The sequence below is a fragment of the Podarcis cretensis genome, assembly GCF_951804945.1.
Source record: "Podarcis cretensis genome assembly, chromosome: 7".
NCBI lineage: Eukaryota > Metazoa > Chordata > Lepidosauria > Squamata > Lacertidae > Podarcis > Podarcis cretensis.
The window spans coordinates 2,774,833-2,793,959 of record NC_137176.1 but is presented as its reverse complement, the minus strand read 5'-3'; the positions used below and the strand labels follow the sequence as shown (position 1 = coordinate 2,793,959).

Genomic DNA, 19,127 nt, shown 5'->3' with positions numbered 1-19,127 from the left:
CCCAAAAAACTAGGTGCGTCCTATGGGCCCTATAGGACAAAAAATAGACCCTATGGGACGAAAAATTCGCCCTATGGGACGAAAAATACGGTATGTTGGTTTGAATGCATACTTTATTTGTTATATTATCTTCAGTAATGTTTTACTCTGGATTGTTTTATTTGATGTTTTAATGTTGTTGTAAACTGCTTTGAGATGAAGTGGTATAGAAATGAAATTAAGCAAACAAGCACCTCTGAAGTATGCCATTTTATTTAAGTTCTGAACCAATTTCTGTGCAATTCAAGTTCTGCATAAAACATTTGAAAATTTCCCTGTCCACATGATCCACAACAAATATATTTAAATGAGCACTATATTGTAGGACTTTTAGTTCTATGCTTACCTTTTTGGTCAGTGAGTCATCTGAATCAGAGGGCATTCGTGTAGAAACATGGAAAATCACTTCTGCGGTAGATGTAGCATAATATGGTGCCGTTTGGCCTGTGCTGCCATTACGCTGAAGGCCCCCCATAAATCCACAGTGAGTTGAAAGATCAACCTTAATTAATCAAGTAAAAACAAAGAATTTACTCTCAATCTGCAATCCTAAGAAATTCCAATTAAACTAATGGGGCATCTCCATGCAAATAGGTTTAGAATTTACATTTAGTGACAATTCTAACACTGGAGATAGAGGTATTGTTTGCTGCATATTAAAATGTAGTATTTTTATAAACACTTAACTTCTCAAAAATACATTATTAAAAAAAGTTTCTTAGTCTTTCATTGAACTGTTTGACAAAGATAGCCTCTCAAATTGAATCATTTTTGTGTTTTTCTTGTGTCTAAAAATCATACAATTGTATATTTCAGTGATCTCAAAAATAGAGTGCGTAATATGAAGTTCACTTCTGAAGCTTACTTCAGCAACTATAATTTACATTTTAGTCCCTGCAGAGCAAGGGCCTTCATTGTTTTATGCTACTCTGTAAAGCACCATGAGCATTGATGCAGCTTAATAATAAGTAACATTTTCTCCCGAAACAGAAATCATAAATGCATAGGGCCAACAGAATAGAATCTCTCACACATCAGCTGCCCCCAGACCTGTTTATCACAGAAGCCACAGTTCAAAATATGTCATCAAACAAGCCACTTCCCATGTTCCAGTAAGAGAGCCAAGCTGTCATGTGTCAGGACCTGGTGTCAGGACCTGGCATAGGAGCCATCTTCACGGGAACCTTGGTCTCCACAATCTTTTTAAGCAGGGGCCAAGCCCCCTACCCAATGTTGAAGATGTGTGCTCCACCGCCTGCTTGCCCCACCCCTGCTGCCACAACCAGGCCAAGGCCTCCACCATGAGGCCCCGCTGAGGCCTGCCACAGCCACACTTGTGGAAGCCCACCTGCAGCCCCAACGGAGGCCCTGCGGCGGAGGCCCCCACCCAGCTGCTGTGGCGGCCAAGCATGAAGCCCAACTTCCAGCACAAGGGCCACTGGGTTTTCACAATCTGGGGCCCAAGTCAGTGCCTCTGGTCCCTAGCATGTTTGTTTAGGCTCTACTTCAAGTCTGCCACTGGCCCTGCAAGCCATGCATTGCAAGAATAAGTGGGCAACTGCCAAACAGTTGAGAAGTTGCTCCATTGCTCCAAATATGGCAATTAATTCATGGGCTGACACTGATTTTATCACTTCAAAATTAAATATTTGGCTAATAATTACCTCCCAGCCAAGACCAGCAACAAACTCTTCATATGCTTGGCTTCCTTTTGAATTGGACAATATTGAACATTTATCTTCCTGTCCTTCAGCAATGTAAAATACTGCAATCTTGTGAGTTTCCCGGCTGCAATTGGAAATAACAAAAAACCCAAAGCAACCATAAATGAAACTATTAACATTGATTTTTGTAAATATGTGAATATTCTGAAAATGACACGTGATATGAAGTAGGGTCACGCTAAAATGTTTTTGAATGATTTTCAGGGGAAAGTGAAGTTACCCACAGCAAGGGTGGAGTTGGTAGCTTCCACTTTCCCACCTGAATGGCCTAGACACAGGGTTGGGGGAAAGCGGCAGCAGCCATTTCTTTCCTGAAATGCTTTTGAACAACACTACATCCAGGGAATTCAGAGATAAAAGAGTGGCTGCTGATAGGAGCTCCGCTGCCAGAGGCAGAAACATCCCCTCACAAGATACTCATACCATGTGCCACCTACCATCCTCCCCACACCCAAATTTTACCCTCTTCACCACGACGCTCCAAATTTTGAGCCATTTTTTAATTAAAAAAATCACTCTGAACATTCCGCTTGGCCCTGGTGTCTTGCAGTACTGTATTTTTATTTATTAAATTTTTATCTCATCTTTCTTAAAGGAGTCCAGGGTGACAAACACTGAAGTGATATAAAACATGGCAGTGAAATTAAAACACTTAAAAATAAATACTTAAATGCATCAGGCTTACAAAAGAGTAAAGTATGGATTTTCAGCTGCAACTACCAATGAAAATAGGAGTGAACTCTAGTGAAATAAACTGAGATAAAAGTATAATGGTGGCCGGCTGACCATACCCAACTTTCACAAACAGCAATTTGCACAAATCACTCTAAAACGAAAACTCTCTTTGTTTGCATCTGCATGTAATGCTAATCCATAATTTAGTGACACATGCAGGCGTAGGAAGGAACCACACTGCACATCCTCCTTCCCTCTATTCTACTCATGTGCCCCAATCTCTGTTGTCTTAAATCTTGGCTTGTCATGTTGATTGGACCAGGGATTGTGACTTCTCTCTAGCTGCAGTCAATTTCTAAAACAGCCAATAAACCTGGCTTGTTTAAACTCTCAAGTTAGGTCCAGACTCTCAAGTCCCTGGTCCAGACAACACAACATGCCAAGAAAGATGGAAATGGAAATGCTGCCAAAATCCACCTACATGATGCTAATTATTATGTTTGTTCTTGTTATTTGCATATGTCGTTTTTTGTTTTTGTTTTGTATTTTAAAGAAAAAACCCTTAATAAAAAAATTATATATAAAAAAACACAAAATCCACCTCAAGGCCAAATAACAGGAAGAGTGGGCAATTTGGAGCACATGTGGCAAAAGTTTGCTGCAACTCGTTCCCCATCAGGTACATCTTACTAAACCTTGGTTTTGTGTGGTGTGCAAATGTCGCCTACGTGCACCATATTTTAAGATCATTTAAAGAATACAGTATTTAACTAAATTTTACCCAGGGTAGACTCACTGAAATTAATTAACGCATATAAGCTAGGCACATTAATTTTAATTAGTCCACTCTGAGTAAATCTTAACTGAATATTATCAAATAAAATAGTAAATCAATGATATTCATAAAAGCAGAAAAAATATAGTTCATTCTTAGAAACTGCCAGAGAGCCACAATCTGGCCTCCTTACTCACAATAGTGATGCAGTTCCTATGTGCAGTTGGGCCCAGGACCAAACTTTATGAATAAGAGGTGTAGCAGATAGTAATGCAAGGGAAGTCAGCCAAAGGTCTACAAGAAGGGTTCTGCTAAGATAGGCTCCACAAGGAGTCAATAGCACCCACATTGTAGGCAAATGCAATGTCATGGTTAAGAAGCTACATAAGATGGGTTACCAAGAATTGGATAGTCAACTTAGCAAAGATGCAGCTATTGGCATATGCTGCAACATGCTACAATTTTTGAATGCATATACTGAAGGAGGTGCCTAAAGAACAGTGTGCTACTTACATTTGAGGTCTTCAATTGTAATGGAATTGTTTTCCCATTTCTGCCCTCTATTTAAATCTGGCTTTCATATTATGTATGTAGTGAATCTTTATTGTGGAATAATATGCTACTAATTATTGCTAAGACTCCTTTTGTTCCTTTATTTTAGAAAACATCTACCTTACCAAATTCATATTTGGTACTGCTTAATTCTCAATTAGATCTTTGCACCCTAAATTGACCAAAATAGGATTTTTGAGTGAGTGCAAATGGGAGCCACCAGTCCTGGTCACTTATTGCGCCCTGTCCTGGATCACCCTATCTTCAAATGACAGAAGGAGTAGAACACAGGAACTTACTAAGCCACCTTATACCACTGCAGACCATTGGTTTATGTAGCTCAGAATTGTCTACACTGACAGACAGAAACTCTACTGGATTTCAGGTGGGGAATCTTTTTTCAGTCCTGCCTAGAGTTGCTGGAGATTCAACCTGGGACCTTATTTAGGAAAACAGATTCCCTGCCAGTGAGCTTTAGTCTTCCGTGTAGAGTGAAAGCGCACACATATACACTGTGCTTTTCCAAGAGATTTATGTCAAAATCAGATTCAAGAGAATTAATCTGAGCCTTGAAAAAGAGCTGAAAGAGGAAGTGGGAAAGAGTATCATTCTTCCAACTTCCTTCTTCAGCTCTATGTACTTTTCAAGACAGAAACACGCCCCCCATCTCATGATGAAGGGAGCAGAGGATTTTAGAGGCTTCAAGGACACCAGGGAAAGGATTCACAGGTACCAGGTTGGTGCTTATGAATTTTAGAGGCTTCATGGGCATCATGTTGTTGACCCTGGGCCAAAATACTGCTTGGAGAGCTCTAGTTTACGCTTAGTTTACACCCCAAATTCTACATCTTAAGCTTTTCTTCATACTTTTTCAACAAACTGAGTCAAAGTTAAAATTTAGACCCTCCACAAATTTAGTACTTGAAGCCAATCCAAAATTGTTTAAGGATCAAATGTGTTCTAATATGGAATTTCTTCAAAAATACCCACTTACAATTCCTATTTAAATTAGACCAGCTACAACAACATATAATATTTAAATAAAAATAAACCTAACACATTTCAGTTTTCCATAAACATAAAATAATAAACTGGACCTCATTCTGTAAATGTATCCATTAGTATTTGCCTAGCTAAAAACTTAACTCACCATTGCCTTGAGTCCAAGTTTTTCAGCTCTCTCAACAATTTAGAATTTTTCTTCAGTAGATGAAAGCTTTTTCTACGGATATATGGAACATGTTATAGTGGGAAAGCTCCACGATACATAAACATTATAATTTCCAGAAATCTCTCGAGTAACCAACAGGGAAAATTATAAAAGCCTTTACATTACATAATTTTGAAAATATCAATATATTTATTACAATAAAAAGCCTGAAGTTTGAATTGTTGTTTCCTCCACCTGCCAGTAATCCATCATTCCAAATCCATTTCCCAATCCACTACTATCTCCTGGGAATCACTCAGAATACAAAATCCAGATTACTTGGGTGAAACAGAGTCCTGCTGCGCCATGCAAGTATGAGGAGCGCTTGATTGGCCAGTAAGTTCTCAATCCCTCTACTATTTGCATGCAACTATAAATATGTAGGGACGCAGGTGGCGCTGTGGGTTAAAGCCTCAGCGCCTAGGACTTGCCGATCGAAAGGTCGGCGGTTCGAATCCCTGCGGCGGGGTGCGCTCCCGCTGCTCGGTCCCAGCGCCTGCCAACCTAGCAGTTTGAAAGCACCTCCGGGTGCAAGTAGATAAATAGGGACCGCTTACCAGCGGGAAGGTAAACGGCGTTTCCGTGTGCGGCTCTGGCTCGCCAGAGCAGCGATGTCACGCTGGCCACGTGACCCGGAAGTGTCTCCGGACAGCGCTGGCCCCTGGCCTCTTAAGTGAGATGGGCGCACAACCCCAGAGTCTGTCAAGACTGGCCCGTACGGGCAGGGGTACCTTTACCTTTACCTTTACCTATAAATATGTAAATATGTCATCTTTCCCTTTTCAAAGTAGAATATAACCCCATCCCACAAAATTCCAGCTGAAAATATGGTAAAGTTGAAACCAGATCTTTCCAAATTATTCCCTACCCCCCTTACTTTCCTTTGCAAAGGCATGGGGAAATAGTTTTCTGACTGGGGAACGGCGGGGAGATCTCTTGAGTCAAATGGCATTTGAGAAACGCAGATCAATACAGTGGTACCTTGGGTTAAGTACTTAATTCGTTCCAGAGGTCCGTTCTTAACCTGAAACTGTTCTTAACCTGAAGCACCACTTTAGCTAATGGGGCCTCCCGCTGCTGCCACGCCGCCACCGTGCAATTTCTGTTCTCATCCTGAAGCAAAGTTCTTAACCCGAGGTACTATTTCTGGGTTAGCGGAGTCTGTAACCTGAAGCGTATGTAACCTGAGGTACCACTGTACTAACAAAGAGTCTTGTGGTGCATTTAAAACAAACAATGGTATAATGGCATATGCTTTTATTAACTAGAGACCCTAGTCCAGTGATTCACAAACTTTTCTTCTCAAAGACCACTTGAATATTGCCAAGTCTTGGCAGACTGACTTGTGTTGTGCTAGCTGCTGTATGATTTTTAATTGTATTTTTATTGCTTTCTTATTTCTTATATATTGTATTTTATTGATAAATTTTATTCTATCAATTTTCATTTCATTTATTTGGATAAATTTAACTTTCTAATTCTAGCTTCCAATTATGCTACTAATTCTCTTTACTCCTTTCAAGCTTAATAATGCATGAAGAAAAACATGAAAGGATGGGGAAATTTGTTCTTTTTTTGGCGATGTATTTCCATTACCAGAAGCAAATATTTTATCAAGGCTAATTCTAGCCTCCCATCAGGTAAAAGACACAAAAGAATGGCAATAGCTTATTAGTGAGTTTATCTGGCACGATAAAAAGTCACAGTTTTAAGCTGTTTCTATTTTATTTGTAAGCCGCCTTGAATCCGTGTAAGGGAAAAGGCGGGATATAAATAAATAATGTTGTTGGCATGCAACAGTCTTGAGAGACAATGGAGTGTGCCTCCAGGGATGAAGTCAAACTGCTGCATTGACAGCACTGAGGTGACCTCCCTGGAGTGCAAACCTGGGCAGTGTTTATTAGAAAGTAACAACAACAGTTGAGTGCAACTACTATGTACAGAAAAGGGGCTTTGCATTTGTGTTTCAGTTGTCCCATCTCTTGACTCTTTTTTACTGTTTCCTCTTTCTGGCTGCTAATCCTGTCAACTCCTTACAAGTGGGCTCCTCTTTCTTCCTCTTGCTCTGTCTTCCACACTTGATAGATAGAGTAGCCACTGCTCCCTCCGTTCACAGTGGCTGTTCCTGCTATTCTTTACAGACATGCTGCAGACCACCTGCATATATCCTGTGGACCACTGACAGTGTGGGACCTCCGCTGCTGTAGTACTAGTAGTAGTTACTTTTATTATTATTATTATTATTATTAGTAGTAGTAGTAGTTTCCAAGTCACCTTCAAAGGTAGCCCAAGTAGAGTGCATTGTAGTAGTCCAAGCAGGAGATAACTAGAGCATGCACCACTCTGGTGAGACAGTCTGCAGGCAGGTAGGGTCTCAGCCTGCGTACCAGATGGAGCTGGTAGACAGCTGCCCTGGACACAGAATTCACTTGCGCCTCTATGGACAGCTGTGATTCCAAAATGACTCCCAGGTTGTGCACCTGGTCCTTCAGGGGTACAGTTACCCCATTCAGGACCAGAGAGTCCCCCACACCTGCCCGCTCCCTGTCCCCCAGAAGCAATACTTCTGTCAGGATTCAACTTCAATCCATTAGCTGCCATCCATCCTCCAACCGCCTCCAGGCACTCACACAGGACCTTCACCGCCTTTACTGGTTCCGATTTGAAAGAGAGGTAGAGCTGGATATCATCCGCATACTGATGAGTACCCAGCCCAAACCCCCTGATGATCTCTCCCAGTGGCTGCATGTAGATGTTGAAAAGCATGGGGGAGAGGACCGAACCCTGAGGCACCCCCACAAGTGAGAGCCCAGGAGTCTGAACACTCCCCTCCTAACACCACTTCCTGGACATGGCCCAGGAGGAAGGAAGGGAATCACTGTAGAAAAGTGCCCCCAGCTCCCCCCCCCCCCCCCCGACGGTCCAGAAGGATACCGTGGTCAATGGTATCAAAAGCCATTGAAAGATCCAGCAGAACTAGGAAACAGCTTCCACCTTTGTCCCTAGCCTGCTGGAGATCATTGACCAGCGTGACCAAAGTGGTTTCAGTCCCGTGACAAGGCCTGAACCCTGACTGGAAAGGATCCAAATGGAAGATTTGAGACTGGGCAATAATTGGCCATGATGGCTGGGTGACAAGGTGGCCCCTGCCTCTCCCCAGCTGTAGAGCAGCCACTCTCGCGTGCCGTCCATATGGGCTGCCTCTCGCATGGCAACAGTACGGGATGCCGTCTGTATGGGGTGTGGCAGCCCGTCTGGATGCCGTGCAAGCAGCAGCCCGTACAGACTGCGCATGTGCGGCATTCCGTACAGAGTGTGCATGCGTGGGATGCCACACATGCGCAGTCCGTACGGGCTGCCCCGCCCCAGGTGCCGGAGAGGGTTCCTCCACCACTGCCCCCAGTCCCACTAACAGTAAACTGTTGAAACCAACATGGCAATACAAGATATGTAGACAGGGACATCACTCTCAGGCTCCAACTGCCTCCTGCATATAAATCTGAGTCTGTGGCTTAAACCTAAACACTCAATTTTAAGGAAGCAATCCATTAGTTTTTTAGGTAGATTCTTTCTTGTTGGCTTATTAATTGCCCTGTCCCCTTTTTGGGGTCAATCCATACTGATTGTAAAAGGTAATTAAAAAATCTAGAAAGCATTGTGGCTGTAGGTGGAAGACGTATTGGAAAAGTATTTCTTTTTCCCAATATCCCTGGCTTGGGAGCCAGAAGTGAAGATGGAAAAAGAAGAAAGAAATAAAAAGAGAGAAAAGAGGAAAGCAGTTAGAAAAAAATAACCACAGAGAGTTAAAAGAAACTCTGCAAATCTAGCTTCTGGCCAGTCTGGGAGCCCAGAAGCACCCTCCCTTTCAAAAGATTTTCTGCTTTCCACTGGGTAGAGGTGCTTTTCTGAAAATGGGGACTTCCATTTGGATGGAAAGATAGTATTATTTCTAATAATAACAGTAATCTAAAGCCCTACTTACCTTTTGTCCCAAGAATTCATTCCCAAGTCATTTAGCAAGAGCCTACATAAATGAAATGGTGCTTGGAGCTGTGCAGGTCTTGGTGCCTTTTGACTTTCAACTTTCATACTGAGATTGAAACTGCATCCATGTGCATACTCATTTTCTATGCAACTCTGCTGCATTATTGCTTCTAGTATATTTTTCTCTTGGTCATGGTTCATGACATATGGCGATGGCGATGGCTCATTCAATTTTAGTTGAGGATGTAAAAGGCACTCAGGACTACTATTGCCAATCCTCTCTAGCAATTTATCAAGAGCATCTTCTCCTTCATATATTTGAATGAAGTCCATTGGAGGCTCAAAGTTCTGCTTATGATTGTCCAAAACTGCAGTGGATATTCTTTTATTTTGATTTGGTAGACTACCAGCTAATGGTCCATGCATCAGCCTTCCATCCCATGAATACTTCCCTGAGATATCTCTAACAATTACTCTTACTTCTGAGAATGCTGCTGCTGGTTCATTGTCTATCTCCTTTTCAGAAGGAATTTGAAGATAAGATATAAGAGTACTGTCATTAAATACAAACAGTTGTAAATTTGGGCTTCTGAAAACTTCAGAAGACAGTTCTGAAGAGTCCACATATGAGTTGTTGTGATTCTCACTAATAAGGCTGTGAAGAACAGCAGGTCCTCCATTCAGGGGATAATGGCCCAAATTGTTTACTAGATGTGCCATTATCATTCGTGCAGTCAAAGGTATTAATTCCAAACTCCTCCTCCTCCTCTCTGAAAGTAATAAAAATAAATAAGCAAAATAAGCCAACTAAAATATACACAAAGATCAAGGTAAATCATGTTTATATATGGCTCTGAAATTTGGGGGATGATGCATACTCTGATTTGGAGTCAATCAGCACAAATTTTAGGAGCAATACTAGAAAGATCTAAAAGGACATCATCTGCAGTCTTGAAAGTAGAGAAAGACCTATTCCTAATATATTTGAGGATAGTGATTAGCTTATTTACTCACTGGTTGAATATTAAGCCAGTGATGCAAATGAAGAATCAGGAATGTATTCCAATAAATTGATAAACAGTAATTTATTATTATTGTTGTTGTTGTTTGTTGTTGTTTAGTCGTGTCCGACTCTTCGTGACCTCATGGACCAGAGCACGCCAGGCACTCCTGTCTTCCACTGCCTCCCGCAGTTTGGTCAAACTTATGCTGGTAGCTTCGTGCTCTGTCGTCCCCTTCTCCTTCTGCCCTCCATCTTTCCCAACATCAGGGTCTTTTCCAGGGAGTCTTCTCTTCTCATGAGGTGGCCAAAGTATTGGAGCCTCAGCTTCACGATCTGTCCTTCCAGTGAGCACTCAGGGCTAATTTCCTTAAGAATGGATACGTTTGATCTTCTTGCAGTCCATGGGACTCTCAAGAGTCCAGCACCATAATTCAAAAGCATCAATTCTTTGGCGATCAGCCTTCTTTATGGTCCAGCTCTCACTTCTATACATCACTACTAGGAAAGCCATAGCTATACGAACCTTTGTTGGCAAGGTGATGTCTCTGCTTGTTAAGATGCTGTCTAGGTTTGTCATTGCTTTTCTCCCAAGGAGCAGGCGTCTTTTAATTTCGTGACTGCTGTCACCATCTGCAGTGATCATGGGGCCCAAGAAAGTACAGTGGTGCCTCGCAAGACGAAATTAATCCGTTCCGCGAGTCTCTTTGTCTTGCGGTTTTTTCGTCTTGCGAAGCACGGCTATTAGCGGCTTAGCGGCTATTAACGGCTTAGCGGCTTTAAGAAAAAGGAAACAAACTCGCAAGAACTCGCAAGACGTTTCGTCTTGCGAAGCAAGCCCATAGCGAAATTCATCTTGCGAAGCACCTCAAAAAACGGAAAACTCTTTTGTCTAGCGAGTTTTTCGTCTTGCGAGGCATTTGTCTTGCGGGGCACCACTGTAAAATCTCTCACTGCCTCCATTTCTTCCCCTTCTATTTGCCAGGAGGTGATGGGCCCAGTGGCCATGATCTTCATTTTTTTAGATGTTGAGCTTCAGACCATATTTTGCGCTCTCCTCTTTCACCCTCATTAAAAGGTTCTTTAATTCCTCCTCACTTTCTGCCATCAAGGTTGTGTCATCTGCATATCTGAGGTTGTTGATATTTCTTCCGGCAATCTTAATTCCGGATTGGGATTCTTCCAGTCCAGCCTTTCGCATGATGAATTCTGCATATAATTTAAATAAGCAAGGAGACAATATACAGCCTTGTCGTACTCCTTTCCCAATGTTGAACCAATCAGTTGTTCCATATCCAGTTCTAACTGTAGCTTCTTGTCCCACATAGAGATTTCTCAGGAGACAGATGAGGTGATCAGGCACTCCCATTTCTTTAAGAACTTGCCATAGTTTGCTGTGGTTGACACAGTCAAAGGCTTTTGCATAGTCAATGAAGCAGAAGTAGATGTCTTTCTGGAACTCTCTAGCTTTCTCCATAATCCAGCGCATGTTTGCAATTTGGTCTCTGGTTCCTCTGCCCCTTTGAAATCCAGCTTGCACTTCTGGGAGTTTTCGGTCCACATATTGCTTAAGCCTGCCTTGTAGAATTTTAAGCATAACCTTGCTAGCGTGTGAAATGAGTGCAATTGTGCGGTAGTTGGAGCATTCATTGGCACTGCCCTTCTTTGGGATTGGGATGTAGACTGATCTTCTCCAATCCTCTGGCCACTGCTGAGTTTTCCAAATTTGCTGGCATATTGAGTGTAGCACCTTAACAGCATCATCTTTTAAAATTTTAAATAGTTCAGCTGGAATATCATCACTTCCACTGGCCTTGTTATTAGCAGTGCTTTCTAAGGCCCATTTGACTTCACTCTCCAGGATGTCTGGCTCAAGGTCAGCAACCGCACTACCTGGGGTGTACAAGACATCCTGGGGGATACGAGACTTTCTGATATAATTCTGGTATAATTCGTCTGTGTATTCTTGCCACCTCTTCTTGATGTCTTCTGATTCTGTTAGGTCCTTACCACTTTTGTCCTTTATTATGGTAATCTTTGTACGAAATGTTCCTTTCATATCCAATTTTCTTGAACAGATCTCTGGTTTTTCCCATTCTATTGCTTTCCTCTATTTCTTTGCATTGCTCGTTTAAGAAGGCCTTCTTGTCTCTCCTTGCTATTTTTTGGAAATCTGCATTCAATTTCCTGTATCTTTCACTATCTCCCTCGCATTTTGCTTGCCTTCTCTCCCCCGGTATTTGTAAGGCCTCGTTGAACAGCCACTTTGCTTTCTTGCATTTCCTTTTCATTGGGATGGTTTTAGTTGCTGCCTCTTGTATAATGTTACGAGCCTCCATCCATAGTTCTTCAGGCACTCTGTCCACCAAATCTAAATCCTTAAACCTGTTCCTCACTCCACTGTGTATTCATAAGGGATTTAGATTATATCTTACCGGCCCAATGGTTTTTCCTACTTTCTTCAGTTTAAGCTTGAATTTTGCTATAAGAAGCTGATGATCTGAGCCACAGTCCGCTCCAGGTCTTGTTTTTGCTGACTGTATAGAGCTTCTCCATCTTTGGCTGCAGAGAATATAATCAATCTGATTTCAATGCTGCCCATCTGGTGATGTCCATGTGTAGAGTCGTCTCTTGTGTTGTTGGAAAAGAGTGTGATGACCAGCTTGTTCTCTTGGCAGAACTCTATTAGCCTTTGCCCTGCTTCGTTTTGAACTCCAAGGCCAAATTTGCCAGTTGTTCCTTTTATCTCGATTCCCTGCTTTAGCATTCCAATCCCCTTTAATGAGAAGAACATCCTTCTTTGGTATCATTTCTATAAGGTGTTGTAAGTCTTCATAAAGGTAAAGGTAAAGGTACCCCTGCCCGTACGGGCCAATCTTGACAGACTCTGGGGTTGTGCGCCCATCTCACTTAAGAGGCCAGGGGCCAGCGCTGTCCAGAGACACTTCCGGGTCACGTGGCCAGCGTGACATCGCTGCTCTGGCGAGCCAGAGCCGCACACGGAAACGCCGTTTACCTTCCCGCTGGTAAGCGGTCCCTATTTATCTACTTGCACCCGGAGGTGCTTTCGAACTGCTAGGTTGGCAGGCGCTGGGACCGAGCAGCGGGAGCGCACCCCGCCGCAGGGATTCGAACCGCCGACCTTTCGATCGGCAAGTCCTAGGCGCTGAGGCTTTAACCCACAGCGCCACCTGCGTCCCGTAAGTCTTCATAGAATTGGTCAATTTCTGTTTCTTCAGCACCAGTAGTTGGTGCATAAACTTGGATTACTGTAATGTTAAAAAGTCTGCCTTGGATTCGTATTGAGATCATTCTATCATTTTTGAGATTGCATCCCAGTACAGCTTTTGCCACTATTTTGTTGACTATGAGAGCCACTCCATTTCTTTTGCGGGACTCTTGCCCACAGTAGTAGATATGATGGTCATCCGAACTGAATTCACCCATTCCCGTCCATTTTAGTTCACTGATGCCCAGGATGTCAATATTTATTCTTGCCATCTCATTTTTGACCACATCCAACTTACCCAGGTTCATGGTCTTACATTCCAGGTTCCTATGCAATATTTTTCTTTACAGCATTGGACTTTCCTTTCGCTTCCAGGCATATCCGCAACTTTCGGCTTTGGCCCAGCTGCTTCATCAGCTCTGAATCTACTTGTACTTGTCCTCCGCTCTTCCTCAGTAGCATGTTGGACGCCTTCCGACCTGAGGGGCTCATCTTCCAGCGTCATAACTTTTATATGCCTGTTGTCTTTGTCCATGGAGTTTTCTTGGCAGGGATACTGGAGTGGCTTGCCGGTTCCTGCTCCAGGTAACTTCCCTGGTATCTCCAAATAAGCATTCCTCCCCAGAACGCCTGGAGTGTGGGGTAAAGTGCTGTAGTGATAGAGGCAATCAGGTGGAGATACCATGCACAAGTGAGGTCTCCTGCTCATCCAAGCTACCTCCATCTAGCTATGGACCTTCTAATATCTTAATAGCGTAGGCTAAACCTAAATAGTAAATGTGTTGTATCTAGATAAAAGTTCTTGCAAAACACCCACTTTCCTCATAGACAGCTCTCTAGAACTGTCTCTTAATGTATTAAAGCTAAAATGTCTTGTTGTTCTTCAAAGTAGATCCTGGCTTCAAGATGGTGACGACAATGGCAGCATTAATCAAACCCTCCAGTTTTATAGTTTTAGCTCCATTGTTTTAAATGTTTTTAAACGTTTTACAGCTTAGGCTGCACCATTCTTTTCACCTTATTCAATTTACTTCAAAGTATTTATTACCTTCAGCAACAGTGAGCAAGTTGCTCAGATCCGCAGAAGACTGAAACTGCATGGGTTCAGAATTCCTAACATTTCCAAGTGGCAAAAATGGATCATAGATATCACTAGAGAGGTCTGCAAGGCTTAAAAGGTAATGACTTTGCTGTGTATATGTGTTTGAGCCATGAACACAACTATGCAGGACCTGGAAAAAGCAAAAGGAAAATGAGAAATAGATTGTAACAGAAAATACTACACTATACTGTTGGTCAGTAGGTTGCGCGTTGGCCATATCCAAAACTCCTCCAATGGCACCACAAACATTTTTTTTTAAAAATGTGACAAATAAATACTTATTATTGGGAGCTTCAGCTAGAAGCTGAAGTGAAGCAGACAGAAGGTACTGGTCTCTTGGCCCGAAAAAGGCATGTCAGGCTCCTAACACTGACATTGAGCCAGGTCAAATGCAAGACATCATGCTGCCTGCTAATCACAGGGGCCAAGACTGTACCCTTCCATTCTCTTTGTGCCTGAAGCAGGCTCTAAAGCATGAATAGTCTCAGATAGTTCACTTGATTCCAGGTTCAAATGAAATGACAATTGCATTAGGGATGTCATGCCCAACATTTTGTCCTGAATAATGTCATCACAGCAGGATGCCACTTTTTCAGGATCTAGGTCTATTCTGCTTCAGCCATATCTGAACCAAGCAATAGTGGAAAACCTCTAGGCATCAGAGGCTGGTCACCAAGCTATCCATGCCCATCTTTTCTGTGTCTGATGTCGAATATGACATCAGCCATGGTGCAGTTCAAGCCAAAGCTGCTGCGGAAGACTGCACTCTCAATTCTTCTTTTCTAACCACAAACTGAATTGAATCTGGGGCTCCAAAGAAATAATTGGGAACACTGCTCACAATTCTTTCTTCGCAGCTGCAGACTGAAGTTACAACCACCCAACACCATATTATTCATTTACTTTATATATTTAAAAGCATTTCAATATCACTTAATACAAAGGTTGGCAAACTATGGCCCCCGGGCCGGATCAGGCCCACCTGGGTCCTAAATCCGGCCCATGGCGTGAAGTTGGAACCTGCTGCGAAGCCAAGACTCCCGGTGATGGCGATGGGAGGAAGAGGCCAAGTGGCGGCGGCTCTGCCACTCAAATGCCGCGCCTGGTTTACCTTAGCGGAGGTTTGATTGGCAGAGACATCCCCACGACATGCTGAGGTAAACCAGGCACGGCGTTTGATTGATAGAGCCGCTGCTGCTTAACCTCTTCTGCCTGCCGTCGCTCAGCCTCTTCCTCCCGTCGCTGCCCTGGTGCTCCTGTGAGCTCACTCTGCCTACCCACGAGAAGCAGCGGTGGTGGTGGTAGCCCCTGGGAAGGTAAGTGCAATCAATGGCTGGGGCTGAGGGTGGGGAGGAGGACTACTTGCCCCTCTCGCCTCTTCCTCTAGCTCCCCCCTCCAGTGCCGCTTCTCTGGCCCGCCACAAGGTCTGAGGGACAGTAGACCAGGCCACTGCTAAAAAAAATTGCCGACCCCTGACTTAATATTTCAGAAATTTCATAAGTGGTGTATAATCCAAAAAACAAAGAAGACATCATTAAAACAATAACATGGGCCCACAGATGTCAGGTGAGCGGCTCCGCCCACTTATCCTCCAGCTGGATCCAACCCCACCCTTGAGATAAAGGAATCATGTGGACACACTGAATGGCATGGTTCCTACTCACGCCAGTTGATTGACTCATTTTGTTTTCTTGAAAGTTGATTAAATGTTAAAAATGCAGCACAGTGAATAACAAAATAAAATTATGTGTAATGCTTGGCAATGTTTAATTCCTAACAACCTCTGAAAGTGTGTGGAGGCTTGTTTGTCCAGAAAAAAAATTGAATCGTATAAAATAATGCATCCATTTAAAAACAGAGAATACCAATAGTTTGAGTACATTTATAAATAAGATTTTGCTTTTCCTAAATGAAGCATTTGAAAACAAATGGTGGCTTGAAAGATCATTCTGCCTATTCTGTAGAGAGCTCTCTAAAGAGCAGGCAGATGGATTTTTATTTCTGCATCTTACCACTAAACACCACAATGCTAAGAGTGGAGATAAACCCTCTGCCTGCTCCTTAAAAGGCAGAATTTTCACCCACCCCAGGACTGGAGCATGGTCAGGAGAAATGCTGCCTTTTACTGCTAAAGAGCACATGAAGTCAGGTGATTGGCTGGTGGACACCATTTCTCCCTAATGGACTTAATTAGGTTCATGGGCTGGGGTTCTCTACTGCTACTGTAGGGGTTAGTTTCCACTCAAATCCATTGAATCAAGCAATCTGAATAAGACACAAAATAAGTTAACATTTTTCAGGATTAATGGATTTAATCAAATCTAGCTCAAAAGCAGACAATATCCCACTAATATTATAGTTTACTGCTTAATAATTTTGCCTTTGATCATAGCAAACAACACAATTAAGCAATAGGAGGAGAAACATGTACTTACCCTATATATGTAATCAAGCAATGGAGCTTTAGAAGAATGTTGATCTTCAAGACTTGAAGTAAACACAGGCTCCAGCAGCATTTTCATGGGTAATGTCATACACCAGTCCAACAAACAAAGTAATAACGAAACTATAAACTAAATCAGAAATATGTAGATTACATTAGTTCTACTTAGAAAATATGAAAACCTTGATAAAGTAAGGGAAACCACATATGCAAATGAATGCTGCATGTATGCTTCCTTCAGCTGATTCGTCAGATACTAAAAGTCAGTCTGTTACCATTGGTGTTAATATGAATAAAGATGTATAATGGATTGTATATATTTGTTCCACTATAAGTCTTTACAGAAATATTGACAGAATTTAGCCCATGTTAATTACTGCAAGTTTTCACCGGATATGTGGAGTACTATTTAGAAATATACTTGACTATTCTGGTGCATCAGGTATGTGCTATATGTAATTAAAATAAAAATAACAGATCCTCAGCCTGGATTCAGAGGAGCTATTTAGGAAACCTAGGCTTGAGACTCCATGTAATTGGTGGATAAAAGAAAATGTAAATAAGTTTACTACTACAACATTAATATATTTGGCGAATTTAAATTTCTTAAAAATCATAACAGATGGTTGATCATTCTCTTAATTAATAAAAAGTTTTCCATTTTTAATGCTATTGCCACTTTAAACCATGCTAAAGTCAAAATGTGCCTGACACCATCAGGATATACTAAGCTGGGGTCGGCAATTTTTTTAAGCAGCGGTCCAGTCCACTGTCCCTCAGACCTTGTGGCGGGCCAGAGAAGTGGCACCGGGGGGGGGGGGCTGGAAGAAGAGGCGAGGGGAGCAAGCAGTCCTCCTCCCCACCTCCACCCCCACCTGCTGTGCTTCCCTTCCCAGGGGCTGCCACTGCCACCACCACCATGGCTGCTGCTTCTCGTGGGTAGGCAGAGCGAGCTCGCCTGCTCCGCTCTCTGGCCCACAGGAGCACCAGGGTGGCGGCAGTGGGGGGAGGAAGAGACCGTGCCTGGTTTACCTCAGCGCAGTGACATCTCTGCCAATGAAACACCGCTGAGGTAAACCAGGTGCAGTGTTTGAGTGGCAGAGCCGCCGCCACTCGGTCTCTTCCTCCTGTCAGCAACGCTGGGAGTCTCGGCTTTACTGTGGGTTCCGGCTTCGCGTCGTGGGGCAGATTTAGGTCCCAGGTGAGCCTGATCCAGCCTGGGGCCGTAGTTTGCTGACCCCTGTACTAAGCACACCTGGGTTATATGGATAACAGGGGTTTGGGCTCTGGCACTGACAGAAACTCTGCAAAAAAACTTGCACAAGTTATTCTGTTTGATGTTGAAAATATTGATTTCTTAATGCTGAGTTCAAAAAAATAGGGGTTGTTTTATACATAGGGGCGTCTTATACACCCAAAAATAAGGTATTCACTTCTGTATGTATGGACAATGTTGACATGCATAAAGTAACTGAGTTCATACATTGTACAGCTCCAGAAAAGTATTTCAGCTTTGGGGTATAATCTATGTTTATGTAAATGCATATTCTTGTTGGATTTATGATGTGCTATCTTTTAGAAAAACAGAATTGTAGGATGGAAGAGACCCCAAGGGTCATCGAGTCCAACCCCCAACAATGCAAGAATTGCAACTAAAGCATGTATGACAGAGGGCCATCCAACCTCCTGAGGGAGACTATTCCACTGTCAAACAACTCTTACTGTCAGAAAGTTCTTTGTGATGTTGAGACAGAATCTCCTTTCTTGTAACTTGAAGCCATTGCTTCAAGTCTTACCCTCCTGAACAGGAGAAAACAAGCTAGTTCCCTTTTTCATGTGACAGCCCTTGAGATATTTGAAGATGATTATCATATATCCTTCTCCAGGTTAAACATACTCAGCTCCTTCAATCATTGCTCATAAGGCTTGGTTTCCAGACCCCTGATCATCTTGCTTGGCCTCCTCTGCACACCTTCCAGCATGTCAACTTCCTTCTTAAATTGTGGTGCCCAGAATTGACACAATATTCCAGGTGTGGTTTCACCAAGGTAGAATTGAGTGGTACTATTACTTCTCTTGATGCAGCCTAGACTAGCATTAGTTGTTTTTTTGCTGCTGCGTCCCAATGTTCACTCATGTTAAACCTGTGCTCCAGCAAGGCCCCTAGATCCTTCACATATACTGCTAGCAAACAGGTGTCCCCATCTTATATTTGTGCATTTGGTTCTTCCTGCCTAAGTGCAGAACCTTACATTTGTGCCCACTGAAATTCATTTTGTTAGCTTGGGCCCAGTTCTTCAATCTGTTAAGGTTATTCTGAATTCTGATTCTCTCTTCTGTGACATTAGCTACCTCTTCCAGTTTGGTGTCATCTGCATTTTCTTCATCCAAGT

The 19,127-nt window shown here is 42.7% G+C and overlaps 1 protein-coding gene across 8 annotated transcripts in view; it reads right to left on the bottom strand.

Moving 5' to 3' along the window:
- Window positions 1–19,127, bottom strand: part of RALGAPA2 (Ral GTPase activating protein catalytic subunit alpha 2) — a 209,264-nt gene that overhangs the window by 68,336 nt on the left and 121,801 nt on the right. For all 8 annotated transcript variants that reach the window (XR_013840655.1, XM_079983435.1, XM_079983436.1 and 5 more), the window contains 6 exons: window positions 16,727–16,864; window positions 14,237–14,420; window positions 8,958–9,729; window positions 4,916–4,987; window positions 1,704–1,827; window positions 386–541 (listed from right to left, as the gene is read on the bottom strand). Coding sequence is in view for 7 of the 8 variants with exons in the window: in XM_079983435.1 (XP_079839561.1) it covers window positions 386–541; window positions 1,704–1,827; window positions 4,916–4,987; window positions 8,958–9,729; window positions 14,237–14,420; window positions 16,727–16,864 (1,446 nt within the window). In the remaining variant the exon portion in view is untranslated. The remainder of the gene's footprint in view (window positions 1–385; window positions 542–1,703; window positions 1,828–4,915; window positions 4,988–8,957; window positions 9,730–14,236; window positions 14,421–16,726; window positions 16,865–19,127) is intronic.